The sequence below is a fragment of the Ovis canadensis genome, chromosome 9 (assembly GCF_042477335.2).
Source record: "Ovis canadensis isolate MfBH-ARS-UI-01 breed Bighorn chromosome 9, ARS-UI_OviCan_v2, whole genome shotgun sequence".
NCBI lineage: Eukaryota > Metazoa > Chordata > Mammalia > Artiodactyla > Bovidae > Ovis > Ovis canadensis.
The window spans coordinates 51,091,059-51,115,084 of NC_091253.1; the positions used below are offsets into that span (position 1 = coordinate 51,091,059).

The 24,026-nt window shown below is 39.5% G+C and overlaps 2 protein-coding genes and 1 long non-coding RNA gene across 4 annotated transcripts in view; 1 reads left to right on the top strand and 2 right to left on the bottom strand.

Annotated features, from left to right (window-relative positions):
- GGH (gamma-glutamyl hydrolase) overlaps positions 1–16,475 on the bottom strand; it is a 32,155-nt gene extending 15,680 nt beyond the window's left edge. The window contains exons 1-3 of the mRNA XM_069600095.1: positions 15,947–16,475; positions 13,800–13,914; positions 11,058–11,108 (exon numbers count right to left, since the gene is read on the bottom strand). Coding sequence (XP_069456196.1) covers positions 11,058–11,108; positions 13,800–13,914; positions 15,947–16,202 — 422 coding nt within the window. The 5' untranslated portion in view covers positions 16,203–16,475. The remainder of the gene's footprint in view (positions 1–11,057; positions 11,109–13,799; positions 13,915–15,946) is intronic.
- On the top strand, positions 16,172–21,746 carry LOC138445788 (uncharacterized). The gene is made up of 2 exons (XR_011258997.1): positions 16,172–16,971; positions 20,209–21,746. It is a non-coding gene; the product is annotated as an uncharacterized lncRNA (long non-coding RNA).
- The window catches only part of TTPA (alpha tocopherol transfer protein), a 30,116-nt gene continuing 27,374 nt past the window's right edge, over positions 21,285–24,026 (bottom strand). For both annotated transcript variants that reach the window (XM_069600096.1, XM_069600097.1), the window contains one exon: positions 21,285–23,307. In XM_069600096.1, the coding sequence (XP_069456197.1) occupies positions 23,140–23,307 (168 nt within the window). In that variant the 3' untranslated portion in view covers positions 21,285–23,139. The remainder of the gene's footprint in view (positions 23,308–24,026) is intronic.

Consider the following 24,026-nt stretch of genomic DNA (forward strand, 5'->3'; position numbering starts at 1 on the left):
GCTAGAAATCAAGTAGAAATAAAGTTCTAAGTATAGCTATTAATAAGTTTAAATTAAGATGATCAGAGATGCCAAAATGAACTGCAGGTTCATATCCACGAGTCAGTCTTGGCTCACACACACAAAAAAAATTGTTTTAACCATAAAGAATGAACTAGTCATAAAAATACAATAGGCTAGAATTGAATATTCATGAAAATTTTCATTTATTATCATTTCCCTGAGTTCTCTTCAGAAATAAGAATGGCATCAGAAAATTTTGAAAAAGAACACAGTGACAATTCTTTATTTTTTTTAAATTTATTTATTTTAACTGGAGGCTAATTACTTTACAATATTGTATTGGTTTTGCCATACATCAACATGAATCCGCCATGGGCGTACACGTGTTCCCCATCCTGAACCCCCCTCCCACCTCCCTCCCCATACCATCCCTCTGGGTCATCCCAGTGCACCAGCCCCAAGCATCCCGTATCCTGCATCGAACCTGGACTGGCGATTCATTTCTTATATGATATTATCCATGTTTATGACAATTCTAAAAAACTTCTCAGAAAAAAAAGAAGAGCGTCACAAACATCTGACTATTGGACTCTACCAATAGAAGAGATATATAGAAAAGTATTTTTATTTTTATTTCAACTTTTCAAGTTAAAGAGCTCTTAAAGTAACTAAGGACATTCTAAACCGATTACAAAGGTTGGACAAAATATATTAAAATTTTTAAAAAGTACTTAAATATGAATTTGAGAGGTAAGAAATATCACTTTTGAGACTGTTGTTCATTCAGTAATAGGTATTAGCCTGGAGAGTCAGATATGGGCAATTCTTGCTGTTGGTAAGGTCACAGTCTGGGAGGAAATACCAAAACTATAAGGCAGAGCATCTGCCACAAAACCAAGCAGGAAAGTGGCTTAATGAAGACTCATTAGCAGTTCTCCCTTTTCACTGACTCAGTATTTAAAAAGCTGCCTCTGAACGAATTTGGCATGTTTAACCTCAGTTCATTCAAAAGTAAAACTTGACTGTCCCTCCTGATTGACAAATACCTTGAAAGCAAGGCTCCACCTTTTCATCTCTGCACCATGCCCCCAAAACAGTACAGGATTCACTGCATAACAGGGCTCAGTAAAAGTGGTTCTTAAAGCGGGAGGCGAGTCATGCTCACTTTATTTTTGAGGTGCTATCTCATGGTCTCTCCTGGACTTATCTTTGTCCATGCCAAAGTACACTGCAGGACAAAGTGTATCATTGGCCCCACTACAAAAATAAAATACTAGAAAGCCATTGAAATGTATGATGTGGAATGCTAATTAAGAGCATTCTGATATACAAAATAATGGCTGTAAAAGGCAGATCAGAAAATACTACCTACCGGGGGGAACTGTAAAGATGGCGGAAGAATAGGACGGGAAGACCACTTTCTCCCTCACAAATTCCTCAAAAGAACATTTCAACGCGGAGCAAACTCCACAAAACAACTTCTGTAGGCTGGCAGAGGACATCAGGCAACCAGAAAAGCAGACCATTGTCTTCAAAAACAGGTAGGAAAAAATATAAAAGATGAAAAAGGAGACAAAGGAGGTGGGGAGGGAGCTCCATCCCGGGAAGGGAAGCCCGTCCCGGGAAGGGAATTTTAAGAAGAGAGGTTTCCAAACACCAGGAAACACTCTCCCTGCCAAGTCTGTGGCGAGCCTTAGAAACACAGAGGGCAACATAACAGGAAGGAAAAATAAATGAATAATTAAAACCAAGAGATTACAAGCCCAACAGTAACTCCCCCAGCGGAAAAGCAGCACAGACGCCTGCATCCGCCATTGGGAAGTGGGGGCAGGGCAGGGACGCGCGGGAGGCGCAGGCTGCAGTGCTTTGTAAGAATCGGGCAGGAACGCCCCACGCGCAACCAGAACGATCTAACTTGGGCTAGCAAACCAGACTGTGGGATAGCTACCACGCAGAAAGCTCAAACATAAGACACCGCCAGGATCGAGCACAGAACAAAGGACGGAACGGAAAAAGCCGGCTGCAGACCATCCCCCACCAGGGACAGGCAGCCAGAGCCGTAAGGACTGGAAAGGGGCAATTGCAGACCCGGAGAGACTTTACTTACCTAACTGCAAGCAGGCTCCTTTGCTAAGACTTCTGGGGGTGCTGGACAGTCACAATCTGCCTCACGGGGGGTGCCAGCGGTCCACCCAGAAAGCTGAGCAGCAGCGGCAGAAAAGGTGACAAGCTGTGGCGATCGCGCTCGCCAAACTCCTGAGCTACTCGTACCTGGGAAGGGCACAAAGCGCAGTCCCAGCCGAATCTGTGCCTCTGAGGGCTGCCTGAGCGCCGAACCTGAGCAGCTTGGACCGGGGAAGCGCACGCAGCCTAGGGCCGGCCCCAGACGGTTCCCGGCTGAGCATCGTAGAGCCGGAGCGGTTTGTGTGCCGCGAGAAGGGACAGGTCAAGCGGGGCTGAGACACTGTGTGCACACGACAGTGCTATTTGTTTGCAGCATCCCCCCTCCCCACAGCGCGACTGAACTAGTGAGCCTAAAAAACCAGCAAACAGAAGAAGTTAAACAGAGGGAACCACCTTGGAAGTGATCCCACACGGCCCACATCAGAGAAGGGCCAGAAATATTTTTACTATTTTTAAAATCATTCCTATTTTTTTTCTTTTTTTTCTAACTTTTTAAATTGTTAAGTCTTCTATTTCTCCTCTAATTTTTTATTTCTATAACCTACTATTACTATTTAAAAAAAAGAAGACTTTTTTTTTTTTTAAGGCAAACACCATATATAGTCTTTGGATAGTTGTTGGTGGTTTGTTTTGGTTTTTTTAATAATTCTTGTTTTTTTCTTTCTTTCTTCGTTTTTCCTTCTGCTTCTTTTCTTTAATATTGTATTTTTGAAAATCCAACCTCTACTCTAGATTTTTAATCTTTGCTCTTAGGTTTTTGTTGTCAATTTTGTACATTTAAAAACCCAAACTTCACTACCCAAGTTTACCTGAGAGCATGATTACTGGCTTGACCACTCTCTCCTCCTTTGGACTCTCCTTTTTCTCCACCAGGTGGCCTCTCTTTTCTCCCCCATCTCTTCTCTATCCAACTCTGTGAATCTCTGGGTGTTCCAGACGGTGGAGAACACCTAAGGAACTGGTTACTGGCAGGATTTGTCTCTCTCCTTCTCATTCCTCTCTCTTATCCTCCTGGCCACCTCTGTCTACTTCCTCCCTCTCCTCTTCCCCGTATAACTCCGTAAATACCTCTGAGCGGTCCAGACTATAGAGCGCACATAAGGAAGTGACTAGTGGCTAGCTTGCTCTCTCCTCTTTTGATCTCACCGCATCTCATTCCAGTTACCTCTAACTACCCCCTCCCTCTTCTCTTCTCCTTGTAACTCAGTGAACCTCTGAGTGTCCCTCAATGTGGAGAAACTTTTCATCTTTAACCTAGATGTTTTATCATCGGTACTGTATAGATGGAGAAGTCTAGAGGCTACTGTAAAAATAAAACTGAAAACCAGAAGCAGGAGGCTTAAATCCAAAGCCTGATAACATTAGAGAACTCTTGAATTCAGGGAACATTAAGCAATAGGAGCTCATCAAATGCCTTCATACCTACACCGAAACCAAGCTCCACCCAAGGGCCAACAAGTTCCAAAACAAGACATACCACTCAAATTCTCCAGCAACACAGGAACACTCCCCTGAGCTTCAATATACAGGCAGCTCAAAATTATTCCAAAACCTTTGATGTCTCATAACCCATTACTGGTCACTCCACTGCACTCCAGAGAGAAGAAACCCAGCTCCACCCACCAGAACTCCAACACAAGCCTCCCTAACCAGCAGACCTTGACAAGCCACTGATAGAACCCCACCCACAGTGAGGAAGCTCCATAATAAACAGAACTCCACAAATTACCAGAATATAAAAAGGCCACCCCAAACGCAGCGATATAACCAAAATGAAGAGACAGAGGAATACTCAGCAGGTAAAGGAACAGGAGAGTTGCCCACCAAACCAAAGAGGAAGAAGTAGGGAATCTACCTGAGAAGGAATTCCGAATATTGATAGTGAAAATGATCCAAAATCTTGAAATCAAAATGGAATCACAGATAAACAGCCTAGAGACAAGGATTGAGAAGATGCAAGAAAGGTTTAACAAGGACCTAGAAGAAATAAAAAAGAGTCAAAATATAATGAATAACGCAATAAATGAGATCAGAAACACTCTGGAGGCAACAAATAGAATAACGGAGGCAGAAGATAGGATTAGTGAAATAGAAGATAGAATGGTAGAAATAAATGAATCAGAGAGGAAACAAGAAAAACGAATTAAAAGAAACGAGGACAATCTCAGAGACCTCCAGGACAATATGAAACGCTCCAACATTCGAATTATAGGAGTCCCAGAAGAAGAAGACAGAAAGAAAGATCATGAGAAAATCCTTGAGGAGATAATAGTTGAAAACTTCCCTAAAATGGGGAAGGAAATAATCACCCAAGTCCAAGAAACACGGAGAGTTCCAAATAGGATAAACCCAAGGCGAAACACCCCAAGACACATATTAATCAAATTAACAAAGATCAAACACAAAGAACAAATATGAAAAGCAGCAAGGGAAAAACAACAAATAACACACAAGGAGATTCCCATTAAGGATAACAGCTGATCTTTCAATAGAAACTCTTCAGGCCAGGAGGGAATGGCAAGACATACTTAAAGTGATGAAAGACAATAACCTACAGCCCAGATTACTGTACCCAGCAAGGATCTCATTCAAATACGAAGGAGAAATCAAAAGCTTTACAGACAAGCAAAAGCTGAGAGAATTCAGCACCACCAAACCAGCTCTCCAACAAATGCTAAAGGATATTCTCTAGACAGGAAACACGAAAAGGGTGTATAAACCCGAACCCAAAACAATAAAGTAAATGGTAACGGGATCATACTTATCAATAATTACCTTAAACGTAAATGGGTTGAACGCCCCAACCAAAAGGCAAAGACTGGCCGAATGGATACAAAAACAAGACCCCTCTATATGCTGCTTACAAGAGACCCACCTCAAAACAAGGGACACATACAGACTGAAAGTGAAGGGCTGGAAAAAGATATACCACGCAAATAGAGGCCAAAAGAAAGCAGGAGTGGCAATACTCATATCCGATAAAATAGACTTTAAAACAAAGGCTGTGAAAAGAGACAAAGAAGGCCACTACATAATGATCAAAGGATCAATCCAAGAAGAAGATATAACAATTATAAATATATATGCACCCAATATAGGAGCACCGCAATATGTAAGACAAATACTAACACGTATGAAAGGGGAAATCAACAATAACACAATAATAGTGGGAGACTTTAATACCCCACTCACACCTATGGACAGATCAACTAAACAGAAAATTAACGAAGAAACGCAAACTTTAAATGATACATTAGATCAGTTAGACCTAATTGATATCTATAGGACATTTCACCCCAAAACAATGAATTTCACCTTTTTTTCAAGTGCTCATGGAACCTTCTCCAGGATAGATCACATCCTGGGCCATAAATTTAAACTTGATAAATTCAAAAAAATCAAAATCATTCCAAGCATCTTTTCTGACCATAATGCATTAAGATTAGATCTCAATTACAGGAGAAAAACTATTAAAAATGCCAACATATGGAGGTTGAACAACACACTTCTGAATAACCAACAAATCACAGAAGAAATCAAAAAAGAAAGCAAAATATGCATAGAAACTAATGAAAATGAAAACACAACAACCCAAAACCTGTGGGACACTATAAAAGCAGTGCTAAGAGGAAAGTTCATAGCAATACAGGCATACCTCAAGAAACAAGAAAAAAGTCAAATAAATAACCTAACTCTACAACTAAAGCAACTAGAAAAGGAAGAATTAGAGAACCCCAGAGTTAGCAGAAGGAAAGAAATCTTAAAAATTAGGGCAGAAATAAATGCAAAAGAAACAAAAGAGACCATAGCAAAAATCAACAAAGCCAAAAGCTGGTTCTTTGAAAGGATAAATAAAATTGACAAACCATTAGCCAGACTCATCAAGAAGCAAAGAGAGAAAAATCAAATCAATAAAATTAGAAATGAAAATGGAGAGATCACAACAGACAACACAGAAATACAAAGGATCATAAGAGACTACTATCAGCAGTTGTATGCCAATAAAATGGACAACGTGGAAGAAATGGATGAATTCTTAGAAAAGTACAATTTTCCAAAACTGAACCAGGAAGAAGTAGAAAATCTTAACAGACACATCACAAGCACGGAAATTGAAACTAATCAGAAATCTTCCAGCAAACAAAAGCCCAGGTACAGATGGCTTCACAGCTGAATTCTACCAAAAATTTCGAGAAGAGCTAATACCTATCCTACTCAAACTCTTCCAGAAAATTGCAGAGGAAGGTAAACTTCCAAACTCATTCTATGAGGCCACCATCACCCTAATACCAAAACCTGACAAAGATGTCACAAAAAAAGAAAACTACAGGCCAATATCACTGATGAACATAGATGCCAAAATTCTCAACAAAATTCTAGCAATCAGAATCCAACAACACATTAAAAAGATCATACACCATGACTAAGTGGGCTTTATCCCAGGGATGCAAGGATTCTTCAATATCCGCAAATCAATCAATGTAATATACCACATTAACAAATTGAAAAATAAAAACCATATGATTATCTCAATAGATGCAGAGAAGGCCTTTGACAAAATTCAGCATCCATTTATGATAAAAACTCTCCAGAAAGCAGGAATAGAAGGAACATAACTCAACATAATAAAAGCTATATATGACAAACCCACAGCAAACATTATCCTCAATGGTGAAAAATTGAAAGCATTTCCCCTAAAGTCAGGAACAAGACAAGGGTGCCCACTTTCACCGCTACTATTCAACATAGTTCTGGAAGTTTTGGCCACAGCAATCAGAGTAGAAAAAGAAATAAAAGGAATCCAAATTGGAAAAGAAGAAGTAAAACTCTCACTGTTTGCAGATGACATGATCCTCTACATGGAAAACCCTAAAGACTCCACCAGAAAATCACTAGAGCTCATCAATGAATACAGTAAAGTTGCAGGATATAAAATCAACACACAGAAATCCCTTGCATTCCTATACACTAATAATGAGAAAGTAGAAAAAGAAATTAAGGAAACAATTCCATTCACCATTGCAATGAAAAGAATAAAATACTTAGGAATATATCTACCTAAAGAAACTAAAGACCTATATATAGAAAACTGTAAAACACTGATGAAAGAAATCAAAGAGGACACTAATAGATGGAGAAATATACCATGTTCATGGATCAGAAGAATCAATATAGTGAAAATGAGTATACTACCCAAAGCAATTTACAAATTCAACGCAATCCCTATCAAGCTACCAGCCATATTTTTCACAGAACTAGAACAAATAATTTCAAGATTTGTATGGAAATACAAAAAACCTCGAATTGCCAAAGCAATCTTGAGAAAGAAGAATGGAACTGGAGGAATCAACTTGCCTGACTTCAGGCTCTACTACAAAGCCACAGTCATCAAAACAGTATGGTACTGGCACAAAGACAGACATATAGATCAATGGAACAAAATAGAAAGCCCAGAGATAAATCCACACACATATGGACACCTTATCTTTGACAAAGGAGGCAAGAATATACAATGGAGTAAAGACAATCTCTTTAACAAGTGGTGCTGGGAAAACTGGTCAACCACTTGTAAAAGAATGAAACTAGACCACTTTCTAACACCGCACACAAAAATAAACTCAAAATGGATTAAAGATCGAAAGTAAGACCAGAAACTATAAAACTCCTAGAGGAGAACATAGGCAAGACACTCTCAGACATAAATCACAGCAGGATCCTCTATGATCCACCTCCCAGAATTCTGGAAATAAAAGCAAAAATAAACAAATGGGATCTAATTAAAATTAAAAAGCTTCTGCACAACAAAGGAAAATATAAGCAAGGTGAAAAGACAGCCTTCTGAATGGGAGAAAATAATAGCAAATGAAGCAACTGACGAACAACTAATCTCAAAAATATACAAGCAACTTATGCAGCTCAATTCCAGAAAAATAAACGACCCAATCAAAAAATGGGCCAAAGAACTAAATAGACATTTCTCCAAAGAAGACATACGGATGGCTAACAAACACATGAAAAGATGCTCAACATCACTCATTATCAGAGAAATGCAAATCAAGATCACAATGAGGTACCACTTCACACCAGTCAGAATGGCTGCGATCCAAAAATCTGCAAGCAATAAATGCTGGAGAGGGTGTGGAGAAAAGGGAACCCTCCTACACTGTTGGTGGGAATACAAACTAGTACAGCCACTATGGAGAACAGTGTGGAGATTCCTTAAAAAATTGCAAATAGAACTGCCTTATGACCCAGCAATCCCACTTCTGGGCATACACACCGAGGAAACCAGAATGGAAAGAGACACATGTACCCCAATGTTCATCGCAGCACTGTTTATAATAGCCAGGACATGGAAACAACCTAGATGTCCATCAGCAGATGAATGGATAAGAAAGCTGTGGTACATATACACAATGGAGTATTACTCAGCCATTAAAAAGAATTCATTTGAATCAGTTCTGATGAGATGGATGAAACTGGAGCCGATTATACAGAGTGAAGTAAGCCAGAAAGAAAAACACCAATACAGTATACTAACACATATATATGGAATTTAGAATGATGGCAATGACGACCCTGTATGCAAGACAGCAAAAAAGACACAGATGTGTATAACGGACTTTTGGACTCAGAGGGAGAGGGAGAGGGTGGGATGATTTGGGAGAATGGCATTCTAACATGTATACTATCATGTAAGAATTGAATCGCCAGTCTATGTCTGACGCAGGATACAGCATGCTTGGGGCTGGTGCATGGAGATGACCCAGAGAGATGTTATGGGGAGGGAGGTGGGAGGGGGGGTTCATGTTTGGGAACGCATGTAAGAATTAAAGATTTTAAAATTAAAAAAATTTAAAAAAAAATAAACTCAATCACAACTTTAAAAAAAAGAAAAAAAAAGTACACTGCACATAACAGGCATTGTAAATATTTCACTAAATTGAACTGATTTTAAATACTTATTGATCTAAACTGAACTGAATGCAAATGATAGCTTTGAACATAGCTTTTTTTAAAAAATGAACAATTATTTTTAATTTTTAAAAGTTCTTTTAATAAAAGCTTTACAGTAAGATAGACTCCCTCTATTCCACTCCCAAGCAGAAATAACCACCATTAAGATTTGCTGTGTTAACCTGGTATATATTATGCATGTCTCCTCACCCCAACTTCAAAAACAAAATCAAATGGGAGTACACTACACACACCTCTGTGCACCCTGCTTGTTTCGTGTAACAATACCACACTATTCAGGTTACAACAGTGATTCAGGGCATCATCTACAGACACCCTCATTTTGAACCATATTCTATCATATGAGTATAGTTTATTTTTTAACCCAGTTCCAAACTGATGGGTGGGTGGATGGATTCCAAATCAGGGGTATTTCAAACAATACAACAGTACATACATTTGGGCCCAGGTCATCATATAAGACAGGACTATACCTTTTTCGCTTTACTTTTTATTGAAATATAGTCAAGTTTCAATGCTGTGTTAGTTTCAGATGTACAGCAAGGTGACTAGCTTTTCTTTTCCAAATTCTTTTCCCTTATAGGTTATTATAAAATATTGAGTATGATCCCTCGGCTGTACAGCAGACCCTCGTTGGTTCCCTATTTCACATACAGTAGTGTGTATATGTTAAAGGAGAGGATTATATTTGTAAACTAAAATTCCTTCTGAAGCATTTCCTGTGTCACATGGTATGTGCATTTTTAATTTCAAAAGATTATAAAACTGCCCCCAAAAGACTATCTAACTTCCACCCTGATAGAAGAAATTTTCACCTACTATGAGCTAGCATGAGCTAGTATGGGGAAGTCATTCTGACTTACACATGATTTGACTGGAACTTTATGCTAATAAGAACAGTCTGTCTATGGTCCATCAAACATGTACTGTACCTCTGCTTTAACCATTAAGAAAAGAATGCATTATCTAGAAGTTAAAGAAAAGTCCACTCTGAAGATAGGGACAAATGGCTGCCCTTCCTATGACGCCCATGCTAGTGGTCCTTCCAAGACCTGGTCCTTCCAAGGTTCCCTTGCCAGACATTAAGGTCATGCTGACTCACTGGCCACGTCTTTGTTGAAACCTGGAAGGAATGTAACCCTGTCATGTTTGACGTACATTCTTTGATCTGTCAAGATATAACACGGTGTTTTTCCAAAGCACTTTCTTCCTGGGCTATAGTCCTCAGTATGGCTTGAAGAAAACTTTCTTCTGTTCCTTAATGTAGATTGTTTGTATCTTATTTGCATCAACAACTCCCACAAATAAAGTATAAGAACACTGTTTCCTCATACCCTCACCTCACCTTAGCACATTAGCACATTTTCTGCTTTCTGCCAACTTGGTGGTTTTTAATTGTTATAATTAGCTTTCCTTTAATTATGAATAAGTCTCACATTTTTTCATATGATTTTTTTCTGTGAGCTAAGCAATCATATCTTTTGTGATGAAGCTAGAGGATATAAAACTTTTTACCAAATTCTATTCAAATCACCTTCTGAAAGATAACCAATTAATATCTTAAGTCTTAAGACATAAATCCCCTAAGCAAGCAGTATGTCATGGCCTCCAAAGTGGCTTCAAAGCCTTTAAAACAAGCATTAAAAGAATAAAAATTATGTCGTACATTAAAAAAAAATATGTTATCTACTATATAACATTTATTTTTTAACCTGCCTTCTCTCTGCAGGATTTTTACATCACTCAACAAAATAATTTCTATAAAATAACTCAGAAAACTAACATTTATACCACTGAAAAATAGTTACCTAGAAACATGTATTGTATTCATATGTACTCTTTTGCATCACTTAGACCTCATACATTGTCTTAAAGCAATGTTGGCAACTTACCCATTAATAGATTTGAAAAGCTTTTCATACTCTTCATTTTTAAGATCAAGCCTGAAAATGATAAAAATAGTTATAAAACATCCATTCCCAAAACTGAAGAAAGAAAGTCTCTAAATAAAGCTACCACATTACTATTTAAAAGCCAGGTGAAAGTAATTCTTTTCTAAAAAAATATTTATTTATTTATTTATTTATTTGGCTGCATCAGATTTTAGTTGCAGCGTATCAGATCTAGCTCCCTGACCGGGGATGGAACCTAGACCCCCTGCACTGGGAGCATGGAGTCTTAGCTGTGGGGACACCAGGGAAACCGCTGAGTCCCAGCGTTCTGCCAGGTGAATCTCCCCAGATTATGTCAACAAAGAGGGGACCAGTCGGGACACAGAATCTTCCCCACGGACATTTAAATCAGGATGGGCAACCACCACCATCAGAAGCTCAAATGGACTGAGATGAATCAGCTGCTCTCCAGGGACTCCTGCCAGGTAGCCTTGCAGCCGGGCTCTGGTCATTTCACTCATTCTAAAAAACGGTTCCCATGTTGTCCATGCCTGAATTTGGGGGCCCAGTGCATCACTATTAAGGGGCTTAACTGTGAGGTGGGGACGGGGGTCACAAACATAGGTGTCTCAGAGACCGTGAAGGCAAAACAGACAGGGCACGTTCTTTGAACACAGATGACATTTGCATGTTGTCAGACTTTCTTAAAACGCAAGACCCCCTCAATAAGTTCTCTTTAAAGAAAACAGCATACGTCTAGTAATGATGGCAAATGACAGCTTCGGAGCATGAAAAGGAGCAACAGGCACTGCTGCCAATGGACAGCTCTTGCTCTATTCAAAATTAGCTCCAGAAAACGGTGTTAAAAAAAAAATAAAGGCCAGAAATATAGACTTTTATGAAGTCTCCTGATTTGTACATACCTTAAACACTACGAATGAAACAGATTTTTAGACCAAAAGTGCCAGTGGGCTGCCACATGCCACCTCTCAGGAGGTGGACACCTTCTGGGTCCCTCCAGTTCTAGGGCAGGAGATTATAATAACCTGAGTGCACCGGGCACCAGAGGGTGAAGGCCAGACAGGAGGAAGGGCACCTGCTTCCTCTGAAGGGCCCTTCCCCTGAAGGGCACCTTCGCCTGCTCAAGGATTCTGCTGAGGTCTCCTGTCCACCTCCTCTTTCCTTCTGAACTGCAGCAGTCAGTCCCCAGCATCCGAAATTCAGAAATAAACCCAACCAACATCATCAGTGTGATCACGACTCATTCTACATTAGGGAATCCTTTGCAGGTTGCTCTGGGAATTTAGCTGCCACGTATTATACTGCTTTTATAGAATCACATGATTCTAATTCTGAGCAATATACCTTAAAATGAACTTTGGGAATCCAAGCTGGAAATTAACCTGTATGCCATGTTTTCAGCATCTCAGTCATGAATCTCAGTATTCTGCAAGTCATCAGTTTCAACATTTCCCATTTCAAAACCTCTGCCATTCTTGTCTATTCCTCCCTGTGCCCTTTCATCCTAGTAGTCATTGAGTCTTATTAATTTTTTTAAAAAACATTTACCTAGCAATTCTACAACCACTGCTCTAAGCCAAGCCTTCCTTGCTTCACACCTAACCCAGTCACATCTCTGAACTGGCCTACCTGTCTTTCGTCTCTCCCACCTTCCACCCATGTTATTAAACCTATTTTCTAAATGAACAGCTTGCAGAAAAAGCTTCCAGGATCAAAACTTTGCAAGTTGTCTGGAGGACTGTCCAGAACCTCCACCTCAGCTCTAAAACTCTGCTGTTAGTTAAGTTCCAAAGAAGGTTTCATTTGAAAAAATTAGATTGCTATGAAAAAACTGAAGACTAATGTCAAAAGCAAATGTTCATCTAAAGATAAAACCATTTTGTGGTACTATTCTCAAAACTGTATTTGCATTTTGAGTATTAATGTTTTACTTTTGTTACCATTTTTTAATGTGAAATTACTTACAATAACAGGTTTTCCTGAGCAAACAGTTGTGTTTTATGTGTGAAACCACTTACAATAGATTAGGTGAGTGTGCTAGAAGACCCTCAAATACACTATTTTGGGGTGATAAGACAATATCAATACAACAACAAGGCTTTTGTAAAAAAAATTCAAGTCTTTCCAAATCAAAATGACATGAATCATTTATCATGTCATGTCATGAATATGACACGAGTCATTTGATTGTTCCTTAGATCATTACACCACAAAAATAATGTAGGTCCTTTAAAATCGCAATACCTGCAATTAATATCGAAGCAACAGTGCTGTATTAGTCATTTCCAAACTTCTAAAGTGGGGTGGGAAGGTCTCTGAAAAGTCCTCTTCTAGAATATTCCTTGATTCCTTACATGTTTCTTTACACTAATATTATGGAATGAAGCTGGTGAATCTAGAAGTGCTTTTACTCCATTGCTTTTGTAATATCTGATGAGGATCACCTTTTCTGGAGTAAAGGAACTTATCATTTCATTCTCTATCTAATATACATGACACAGCTCTAATGATATAATAGAAAGATGCAGCTTCACACTTTGAACAACTTAATGAGACACTCTAAGCATTAGATTTGGGGCAAAAACCAGGTATAACATTAATGTGCTTGAATAATGCAATCGTAAGAGAGAAAGCATTCATTTTAGAGATAAAAGATAACTTTAGAGAGGAAACAGAAGTTGCAGTTTTTTTTAATTCAGTGTAAAAACTATTGCATCGTACCTTACTGGTACCACTCTTGCACCAGCTGACTCTAGAAACTTCACGTAGGATGCAGCAATGTAGTATTTTCCCAGGGCTCTCATGTTCTTATTATGGCACTTTTGCATTAATATTCCTAAATTACAAAAAAAATAAAGTTTCTGTTTCAAGTAATATCCTTCTTTTCCTGCTCAGAAACTGAAACATATCACCCTAGAAATATCACTTCTTCACTCATTTAATTCACAGAATTACACATAAAGCTTCTCCTGAAAGGATATCTATAGGATTTGGAAAAGGAGTAGTGGAGGCTTATTTGAATTGTAAGTAGCTTCTTCTCTTGCCACATCGGGGAGGCCAAATAAGCCCCCAAAGCCAGGTTCTTTGGCACAAGCTAGAATCTATGTCAGAGTACCAATCCTTAAATCCAGCAGAAGGCCCCTCCCTAAACACACACACACACACACAGAGGCACATGGTTTCCTTGACAACAAAGCAAAAGAGTGAAAAAATTCTCTATGCATGTTTCTCCAACACCATCAAAACAATCTTAATCCAAGCAACAAAACATCCTGCCTACCCCCCCAACCTGGATTATTCTAATAGCCCCTTAAAAGTTCTCTCTGCATCCCTTGTTTTGTTTTTCAAGGAACTTTACTCAGATTTACTGAGGTATAGATTACATATAGTAAAATGCACATATATTTTACCAGATAACATGGAACAAACATTGTAATCAAAATATAAAACATCCTGTGTAGTTTTGTTTTGCAATGTGCTCAGTAGCTAAGTCATGTCTGACTCTTTGCCACTCCATGGACTGTAGCCTGCCAGGCTCCTCTGTCCATGGGATTCTTCAGGCAAGAATCTGGAGTGGGTTGCCATTTTCTCCTCCAGGGGATCTTCTTGACCCAGAGATAAAATTTGAATCTCCTGCGTCTCCTGTATTGGCAGGCAGATTATCACTGAGCCACCCAGTAAGCCTACATAGGATTACATTTTGAGTTAACTCCCTTTGAAATAATGCATCTCAAGTTTCAAATATTGATACACAACACATATGAAAATGGACACTACCAATATCCATGAAAAAATGTTCAATTACTTTCTATTTAGTTACAGGATACAGTGCCCATCTTCGTGGGAAATAAAGGGGGGGAAAGAAACAAAATGAAAGGCCTAACAATACTACCAGCTAAAATGAAATCAATTCTAGTTGTCCGCCCACAAATTACTTTTTTGCACATTTCAAATACGAGCTGATTTCTCCAGGGTTGCTTTCCCTTGCCCCAGTCTTAAATGTCTGTTCTGGCGATGCAAATTGATGTTACTCCCTTTATAGAAAATAAGTGTGTTGAAAAAGAAAAATGACTGTTTTACTTTAACATAAAACAGAATTGCTACTAGGATCACAGGAGCCACGGCTGCCCTCCGCTGCCAAAGACGACAAAGGCCAGGTATACCATAATTTCTCAATTATCTAGTCAATTCGATTTTGCATTGTTCCTCGAAATGAGCCCTCAACCAGTGAAATTTTAATAAAGATAATGCATGCATACAGAAGGTTTAGTTAGCAGAAGTTCCTGCTGCTGCTGCTAAGTCGCTTCAGTCGTGTCCGACTCTGTGAGACCCCATAGACGGCAGCCCACCAGGCTCCCCTGTCCCTGGGATTTTCCAGGCAAGAGTACTGAAGTGGGTTGCCATTGCCTACTCCGCAGAAATTGCTGCTGCTGCTGCTGCTGCTGCTGCTAATGCTGCTGCTGCTGCTGCTGCTGCTGCTGCTGCTGCTGCTGCTGCTGCTGCTAAGTCGCTTCAGTCGTGTCCGACCTCTGTGCGACCCCACAGATAGCAGCCCACCAGGCTCCCCCGTCCCTGGGGTTCTCCAAGCAAGAACACTGGAGTGGGCTGCCATATCCTCAGGATTCTTCACGGTGCATGCTCCTCCCTTCCAATTTTAAGAGCCAAGGATTTGCGGGAAATCAACGAGCATTAGCTAGGTATATTTCAGCAGGATCTCAATGATGGTTTGATCCCTGGGCTAGGAAGGCACACGTACTAACCCTAACGTTTCCAGGACCGGATGCACCTGCCTTAGCGCAGCAGCTGGAAGCGCCCAGGGCGCGCTCACGGCTCACCAGCCCCAGCCCCAGCCCCAGCCGCCTCCTTACCGATGATGGGCTTCTTGGGGGTGGGCGAGGGAGGGGCGCTCAGACCGAGGCCCGTCGCCCCGCACAGAACCAGACCCAACACGCTCAGCAGGTGACCCAGTCTCGCCATTGCGCTCGCTGCCTCCCGCCGCCTTTCAAAGGCTCTTCTACCCGCGAGCCGCCGGGTGAGGCAGCTGCCGTCTCCTGGCCGCTCGAGGGCGTCGGGCGGGGGCGGTGCTCCGCCGCGGGGGCCTATGGGAAAGCCGTCCGGGCGCATGTGCGCTGGGGCCGCAGGGGCGCGCGACTCCGGGAACGCAGAGGGCGCGCCTACCCCATCGCGCGTCAGCCGCCCTGACGCGGGGCCCCCAGCCCGCCCCTCGGCGTCTGCGGGGGCTCAGGAAGGTGCGGTGGGATTCGTGTACCCGAGCCCGCCCTTTCAGCTGTTTCCTCGACGTGACCTGAAGTCACCCGGAACTAACTGGGGCGCCGGGTCCAGCGGCCGAATGGGGAGCGCTGGATTGCAGCCTGACCTGATTGGTAACCAGGCAGCGGGGGAGGCTGGCGAGAGGTTCTAGAAGTCGCCTGAGAACTTTGCGCCATCGGTTGCTCCAGCCCAAAGTCGTGTTGAGGAATGCTGGCGGCGGAGTTGGACACCCCCGCTTTCCATCAGGGATGGTCGGTGACTTGGAAGGTAGTTTCGCATCCTGCCATTTGCGTGCAGGTCGAGGCTTCTGGACCAAACGAAGAGAAGATGAGGAAAGCCCCGTGGATGTGAACACTCCCCCGAGCATCGCCCCAGCTCAGAACTGGGTCAAGGAGGGGCCCACTCCTGGCATCAAGACAAAAACAAGTCCAGGCCAGACCCGCACACGGGGCCTTCTAACTTTAATGTTGATGCCAAGCCCAAGTGCAGACTGTTCTACAACAGGGCACAAAGGGTCACTTGGGTTTCTAATCACTAAGAGGTTTTTTTTGAGGTTTCTGTTTAAAATTTGAAAAAAGGTTTAGAAACACTGAACTTGTTTGGATGGGCTAGTAGATGAAAGGTAAGTTTTTTCTTTCTGTGTGAAAACCTAAATATAAAGATATGGCTTATACTGACTGGGAGTTCCCACCTATAAGGGTGAAAATCAGAATAAAATTGAAGAGTATTTGATAATCAAGTCAATGCCAAATATAGAGGATGAGAAGATTAATTGGGCAATGCCTTGTTTTTTCGTCTCAGAAGTTTGCAATTTTGTAAGGAAAAGAGAGAACAGGATTTGTGAAAATATTTCGAGAAGAGCGAATGCAATATGTCGTATGCTTTGTTAAGATAAGAATGCTGCTCTGGTAGTTTTGCTTCAGAAGTAAAAATGTTCAATGTTTTAGGGGGAAAATATGGGGTTTCATTGGAAATAGATTAAGCTTCCCTATACAATTGGTTGACATAAGTTCTAAATTGCAAACCAATGGTTCAGTTTTCATGAAAAGTCTAGTAAAGTATTAACAGAACTATACTAAGAACTTCTTGAATTCAAGGATTATTTTATTTTACATCCACCTCCATACATCTGTGTCTAACATATAAGAGGTACTCAACATGTGTTTATTAAATGATGGATGGAAGGAAGGAGTGTGGGGAAACTTCTGATAAAATGAGTAATGATATAAACACAAAAATGGCATAAGCAGGTATAATAAAATATATATAATACAAAAAAAAAAGATAATAATGCTGCTCTGGAAGGGCGCGGTGAACTATAAGCTGAATGGATGTGTTTGTGAAAGGCCCTACATATTCGGTTTGTTTTGAACTCAAATGAACAGATGAGGAAACTTTGTACCAGTATGAAGTTGTTGTGCTGGAGCAATTGTCTGTCCACATAGGAAAAAAGTATTACCTTTCATTATATACAAAAATAAACTCTAGGTGAGTAAAGATACAAATGTAAAAGACAAACTGTTATACTTTGATGAGAAGATATAGGACTGTGTGTCCAGGACGTTGGTGGAATTTCAGAAAACATATTTTTAAAAAATGACATGTTAGTGGAAGAAATGGTAGATTTCATGATGTTATAATTTTAAAACTTCTGTTTAGCTAAATGAATTAAAGATAAGGCACAAATTTGGAAGATATATTTACAAAATACAGAATTTCAAAGATGTTTATTTCTAGCATGCACAAAGAACTAAAATGAACAAGAACGAATAACAACCTAATGGAAAACTAGGAAAAGAATATGAAAAGACAAAGGTTCACTAGTCATCAGGGAAATGCAGATTAAAAAAAGATAGTATGTCTCATCCATCAGAATGACAGAAGTGTAAAAAAGTGAACCCTTGATAATAAGGGTGTAGAAAAATAAGAATCCTCTTAACACTGCTGGTAGAGATGTATTACAACAGTTTTGGGGAGCAATTAGGCAATATGTGGTAAAAGTGAAGGTGCACATATTCTATAACACAGCACTTTTTAGACTTAGTATTTGCCCTAGAGAAATGCCTACATGTGTGAATAAATAAACATATACAAATATGTTCTTTGTAGCATTCTCTTGTAGTAGTGAAATATTAAGTGCAACTTAAATCATTATCAATAAAGGAATAAATAAATTGTATAATTAATTGATATTTAGAATGCATGAAAATTAATAAATTGGAGCTGGTTATCAACAGAGTTGGTGGTGCTAATGGTAAAGAAACCGCCTGCCAATGTAGGAGCTGTAAGAGATGCAGGTTCGATCCCTAGGTCAGGATGATCCCCTGGAGGCGGAAATGGCAACCCATTGCATTATTCTTGCCTGGAGAGTCCTGTGGAGAGAGGAGCCTGGTGGGCTACCGTCCATAATGTCGCCAAGAGATGGACATGACTGAAGCAGCTTGGCATATGGCACATCAACAGAGTTAACTTTATATCAATAAGAAATAACAAATAAGTTATGCTGGTGTCCAGAGGCTTATGTCAACTGCCTAAGCCAGAATCTGTCTACAGATCTTAAGAAAAACCATGAGATATACAAGGAGTTTAAAGTTACACATGATTTATGCCTTTCACGATACTTGGAGATGGAGGGTACCACAAACATCAAATTAACAGGAAGTCTGCTAAGTAGCAAACTCCAGCAAGTTTTCTCTACTGCTGCAAGACTCCGATGCTGAGAGGAGAAGATGCAAGGCTTCCTCTTTGAAAACGAGGAAAGAGGAGCAAGTAATTTAGACAAAGCATAGGCAAAATCAAGCCCTGAAAGAAAATGTCAAACATGAAATGCCAGGATACTGAGCACAGCCTAGGTCTTGGAAGGTTGTGTGTGCCTGTGCTCAGAAGCTCAGTAGTGTCTGACTCTGTGCAACTGTATGAATGTAGCCTGCCAGGCTCCTCTGTCCACGGGGATTCTGCAGACAAGAATAGTGGAGCGAGTTGCCATTTCCTCCTCCAGGGAGGAACCTGTGGATGGAATCTGTGTCTCCTGCAGCTCCTGCATTGGCAGGTGGGTTCTTTAAGGCTGAAGCGCTACACCTGGGAAGCCCTCTTGGAGGGTTAGTATTGGCTGTCAGGAAGAAGCCAGAGATGGCAACTTCAGATAAGTATTGCTTCTGAGGACGAAGCAGCCACTTTGACAAGCAAGTAGTGTTCCTTCAAGAGAGGACAGTGAAGGGAAAGAAGGAGATAAGGGAGGAAATGAAGAGAAATAAGTCATGGCAGTGACCTCACCTCACCCCCACATACACACAGTTGCCACCACTAAAACATCTGTTGAAGGAATTGTTAAGAAAAAAGGAGAACATCCAAGACACCAAAAAACCCAAGTGGATCAATCATGAAGAATGGGAATGAACCTGAGATAGCCTGAATCCTCAAATCTACAACCCAGCTCAAGACCTGATGGATTTACTAGGCTTTCGTGATACCTGACAAAAGGAAGAGCTGTCGCTGATGGAAGATATTACCTGGAGACTCTACAGCTAAACACAATGTCCAACATAAAATATTATTAAAAATATGAAGAAACAGAAATATATAATAGTAATCTAATAAGAAAGAGAAAAATAGACCCATAGATGACCCTGATCCTGGAGTTAGAAGAAAAGGCCTTTATTTATTTTATATTGAAATACAGTTGATGTACAAGAGTATGTTAAATGTGATCAAAGTGATTTGATATTTGCATACCTTAGGAAATGTTCACCACAATACATCTAGTAACCATCTGACTCCATACAAATTTATTATAATAAAATGTTATATATGACATCTCTATGTCTTATTTATTTTCTAAGTGGAGGTTTGTATCTCCTAGGAATTTCCCGGTGTCTCAGTGATAAAGAATCACCTACCAATGCAGGAGATGCAGGTTTAATCCCTGGGTTGGGAAGATCCACCGGAGGAGGAAATGGCAACCCACAGTATTCTTGCCTGGAGAATCCCATGGACAGAGGAGCCTGAGCAATTTAGCATGCAAGCTCAAGCCAGGCACACCCACTTGCTTAGACCTGAATTCTGGAATAAGGTCATGAACGTTTGGATGTATGGGACATCCCTCTCCCCCCAACTCCTTTTACCTTTAACAAAATAGGTCCAGCTGAAGATGGTATTTTAATTCACCAACTTTTTTTTTTTTTAACCAGATCTCTTGGTCTGCTCTGGTTTGTTGATATTTATTAGACTGATACGATTGACTTGGACAGAGAAGAGGCAAGGAGTCAATCAAGTGCTGGCTGTAGGGGAGGGAGAAAGTTAGGAAGTGAGTACCCTTGACCACCAGAACCTGAGTGTGGGGGTGAGGTTGGTCCCGCTGCCAGTCCTCACTTTACTGCCATCATATCCTGTTTCATCTCTGTAACTCATAATTCTCCCATAGCATCCAAGTGGGGAAAATTCAACACCTGAGACCAGGAAGTATTTCAGACATCACCTTACTAGTTTGCTGAGTTTGAAGTTTGTATGTTTGACCAGTTTTGTGAGCTGCTGGCTTGATTTAGGTGGGTAGCAAAACTATTACTTGCTCTAGGACTTCTGTGTTATTTCTGTAAGGGAAATATATTGATAATCTGAAATCATGATCTGGGCTGATAGTTTCCAAATCAAATTATCTGATAAAGTGACATACTCTGGCTTTTCTCACTTAAGTTTTAAGTTCTGAAAGTATGCTTTGCGTAATTTTAAGAAATTAATCTATGGTCACTTTAAGCATAACACCACCAGGGAAAGTGGTATTGAACTGAGCAGCGGGGAAAACCAGTCTGCAATTGAAATGTATAAAGAGGACAACTAGATGGATGGTGATACTTTTTTCTTAAGCTTTTCTATAAGGAAAAGCAGTTTTTGAAAAAGAATACCTAGTATTCTTATTTAAAAATGGAAAACCAACAGCTATAGTGTGAAAAATCTTTATTTTGTTTTGAACAATATTAGAGCAAATACATTATCCTGCAGTTCAGTAACAATGAGCACATGTTAGTCTTTTAAAAGGCACTTCTGGTGCAATTACTGTAAAATAATAGAGAATTCAATAGTGACTTATCTTGCCACCTTATAAAACCGCCTGTTCATTTTACATTGTTCTTTTAATGTTCCTCAGTGAATTGCTGCATTTCATAAAAAATTCAAAATCCTATCATGAAATGTACTTCTGTTGATTGACTTACTTTAATTCTATTTACTATTAATAACATCACCAATGAATAATAATTAAAAGACATTTAAAAATACTATCTATTGTGCTAAAGTAATCATTCCTTTATAGAGTCAGAAGAAAGTGGTTTAAGTTCCCAAAATGTGAATGAAGTGGAACTTTGTGATGTAAACCTTGTAAGAATAAAAGTTGGGTAAACTAGAGCTTTTTGTTGTTGCTATTATTTACACTTTTTAAATGGTTTTATTCTTCTGTTATTTTTAATTAAACAATTCTAAATTTATGATTTTATAAAGAAGGTTTTATCATTTTTTAGAAAACAAGCATGATCTAATTTTTTAAATAAAAATTATAATGTACAGTTAGCTTCCCAATGCTAAATCACAAAGACGTTCTCTAAAGAACATTCATAATCATTTGATTTTTTTACAGATGTATATACAAAGAATCATAAGTACCAGCTCATCTGATTAGAATAATTTTCTTATAAAGAAAAACAGCCTTTACATAGTCTTTCACAAAGCTAATATTGTATGATTAATGTTGAAACCCAACTAAGCTAAAAAGTGTTTAACAAATTTTGTATCCTGTGTTCATTCATGAGGTTTAAAATAAAATTCAAAAATTATAAAATACTGTACAAATTGTCATAAAGTGAAAGTTATATTGACATATCTTTCTCAATAAATGAAATATGCAATAACATAGCTACAGTACAAACAGCACATTTTAACTACTGATTTTTTTAAGTAAATATGAATTGTAGGATTTGGCTAGAATGTTCTGATAATATAGTAAAACCCAGATTATTTCATGCATAGTCTGAAAAGTTCCAGATGTAACTGACAGTGATTTTGCAATGTAAACATTGCCTTCCCCTTGTGTAGTCATGTTCTGTTCAATTAAAAATAGAGTCCATGTATATGGCAACCAAATATTATTCCATCTCTGAATTTCTATGGAGTTAATTGTATCACCATGAATAATTTCATAGAGACCTGATGCAACATATAATAGTTTATGGCATATGGACTTCAGTCAAAAGTTTCTATTGTGCAAATATGCTCAATGGAATTTCCCTGAGGTGAACTACTTTGCTGGCCCATGGAAGTAACTATGTAACACTGTATTCAGATTTCAATCTGGACTGTAGTCTAATCTGACACCCACTTAAATAGAGTATGAATAGATCTTTATAGTCAGTTGATTTGTGCTAATATTTCTCTTCAGTGGACTATTTATTCATTTATAATTAAACCTATGTAATCAGTTTTTAAAATAAAACTTTTGAGAAACACAAAAGTACACATGACTGTACTTCAGAGATAACTTTCTTTCAAATGGCAAAAAAGGAACCTCTTCTATGCTTTTAAGGTATACTAACATTTAATTACTTCTAAGGTAAAGAAAAGATACTTAAAAAGTAAAGAAGTTTCCCAAATACCCACATTGCTCAAGTTAGAAGATTTTTACATTAAAAAAAAAATCAGAAAAGCATTAATTTAAAGATTCCTTTTCTTTCATTCATATAACCAGATAGGATCTCAGTCATGAATTTTTAATCAGGAAACCTTTCACATTAAATAACTTCTTCTCCTATAACTGTGAAATGCTACTGAGATAATTTTCCGACTTCATTATAAAATTTGTCCACTCCTGACAGATGTCCTCCATGGAGTACTCTTCACCACCGTATTCCAGTGGAAGGATGTCTGGGAAATACTGGAGTAAGCTTTGCTTGTAGTTGTCCCCATGCATATGAATCTGAAACAGACAAAATGTTTTAGAAGATACGCTCTCTGCCTCCCAGTATAGCAGAGGCATTTCCAGCAGAAACTCAACATCATAAAATGAGGTCTTCTCATCACATCTAAGACAGAAGAACATGTACAGATACGACATCATTTGTCCCTCTGCTTATGAAGCCAGTAATTTTACTTATGTTTAGGTTGTGCTTATGATGAAGCTGTGCATCTTACTGTTTTCTTATATTTGCATCCTTATGACTACTCAGAATTTATAAAAAGATACTTTTTCTCTCAAAAGTAGATTTTTAAAACTAAATAAAATCATTTCATACATTCTCTTTCCTATTAATGAATTGGTGATTCTTAGCAAAAGATCGAATATCCTGGAATGGTTCTGTAGATGATTAAAGTGTACTTCTTTTTATTAGTTCTTATCAGGGGGTTTCCCTGGTAGCTCAGTGGTAAAGAATCTACCTGTCAATGCAGGAGACAGGTTTGCTCTCTGGTCCAGGAGGATCCCACATGCCAAGGAGCAACTGACCCTGTGTGCCACAACTATTGAGCTGTGTTCCAGAGCCCAGGAGCCACACTACTGAAGCCCCCACACCCTAGAGCCTGTGCTCTGCAGCAAGAGAAGCCACTGCAGTGAGAAGCCTGCACCCCACAACTAGAGGGCAGCCCTGCTCTCCACAGCTAGAGAAAAGCCTGCGCAGCAACAAAGGCCCAGCACAGCCA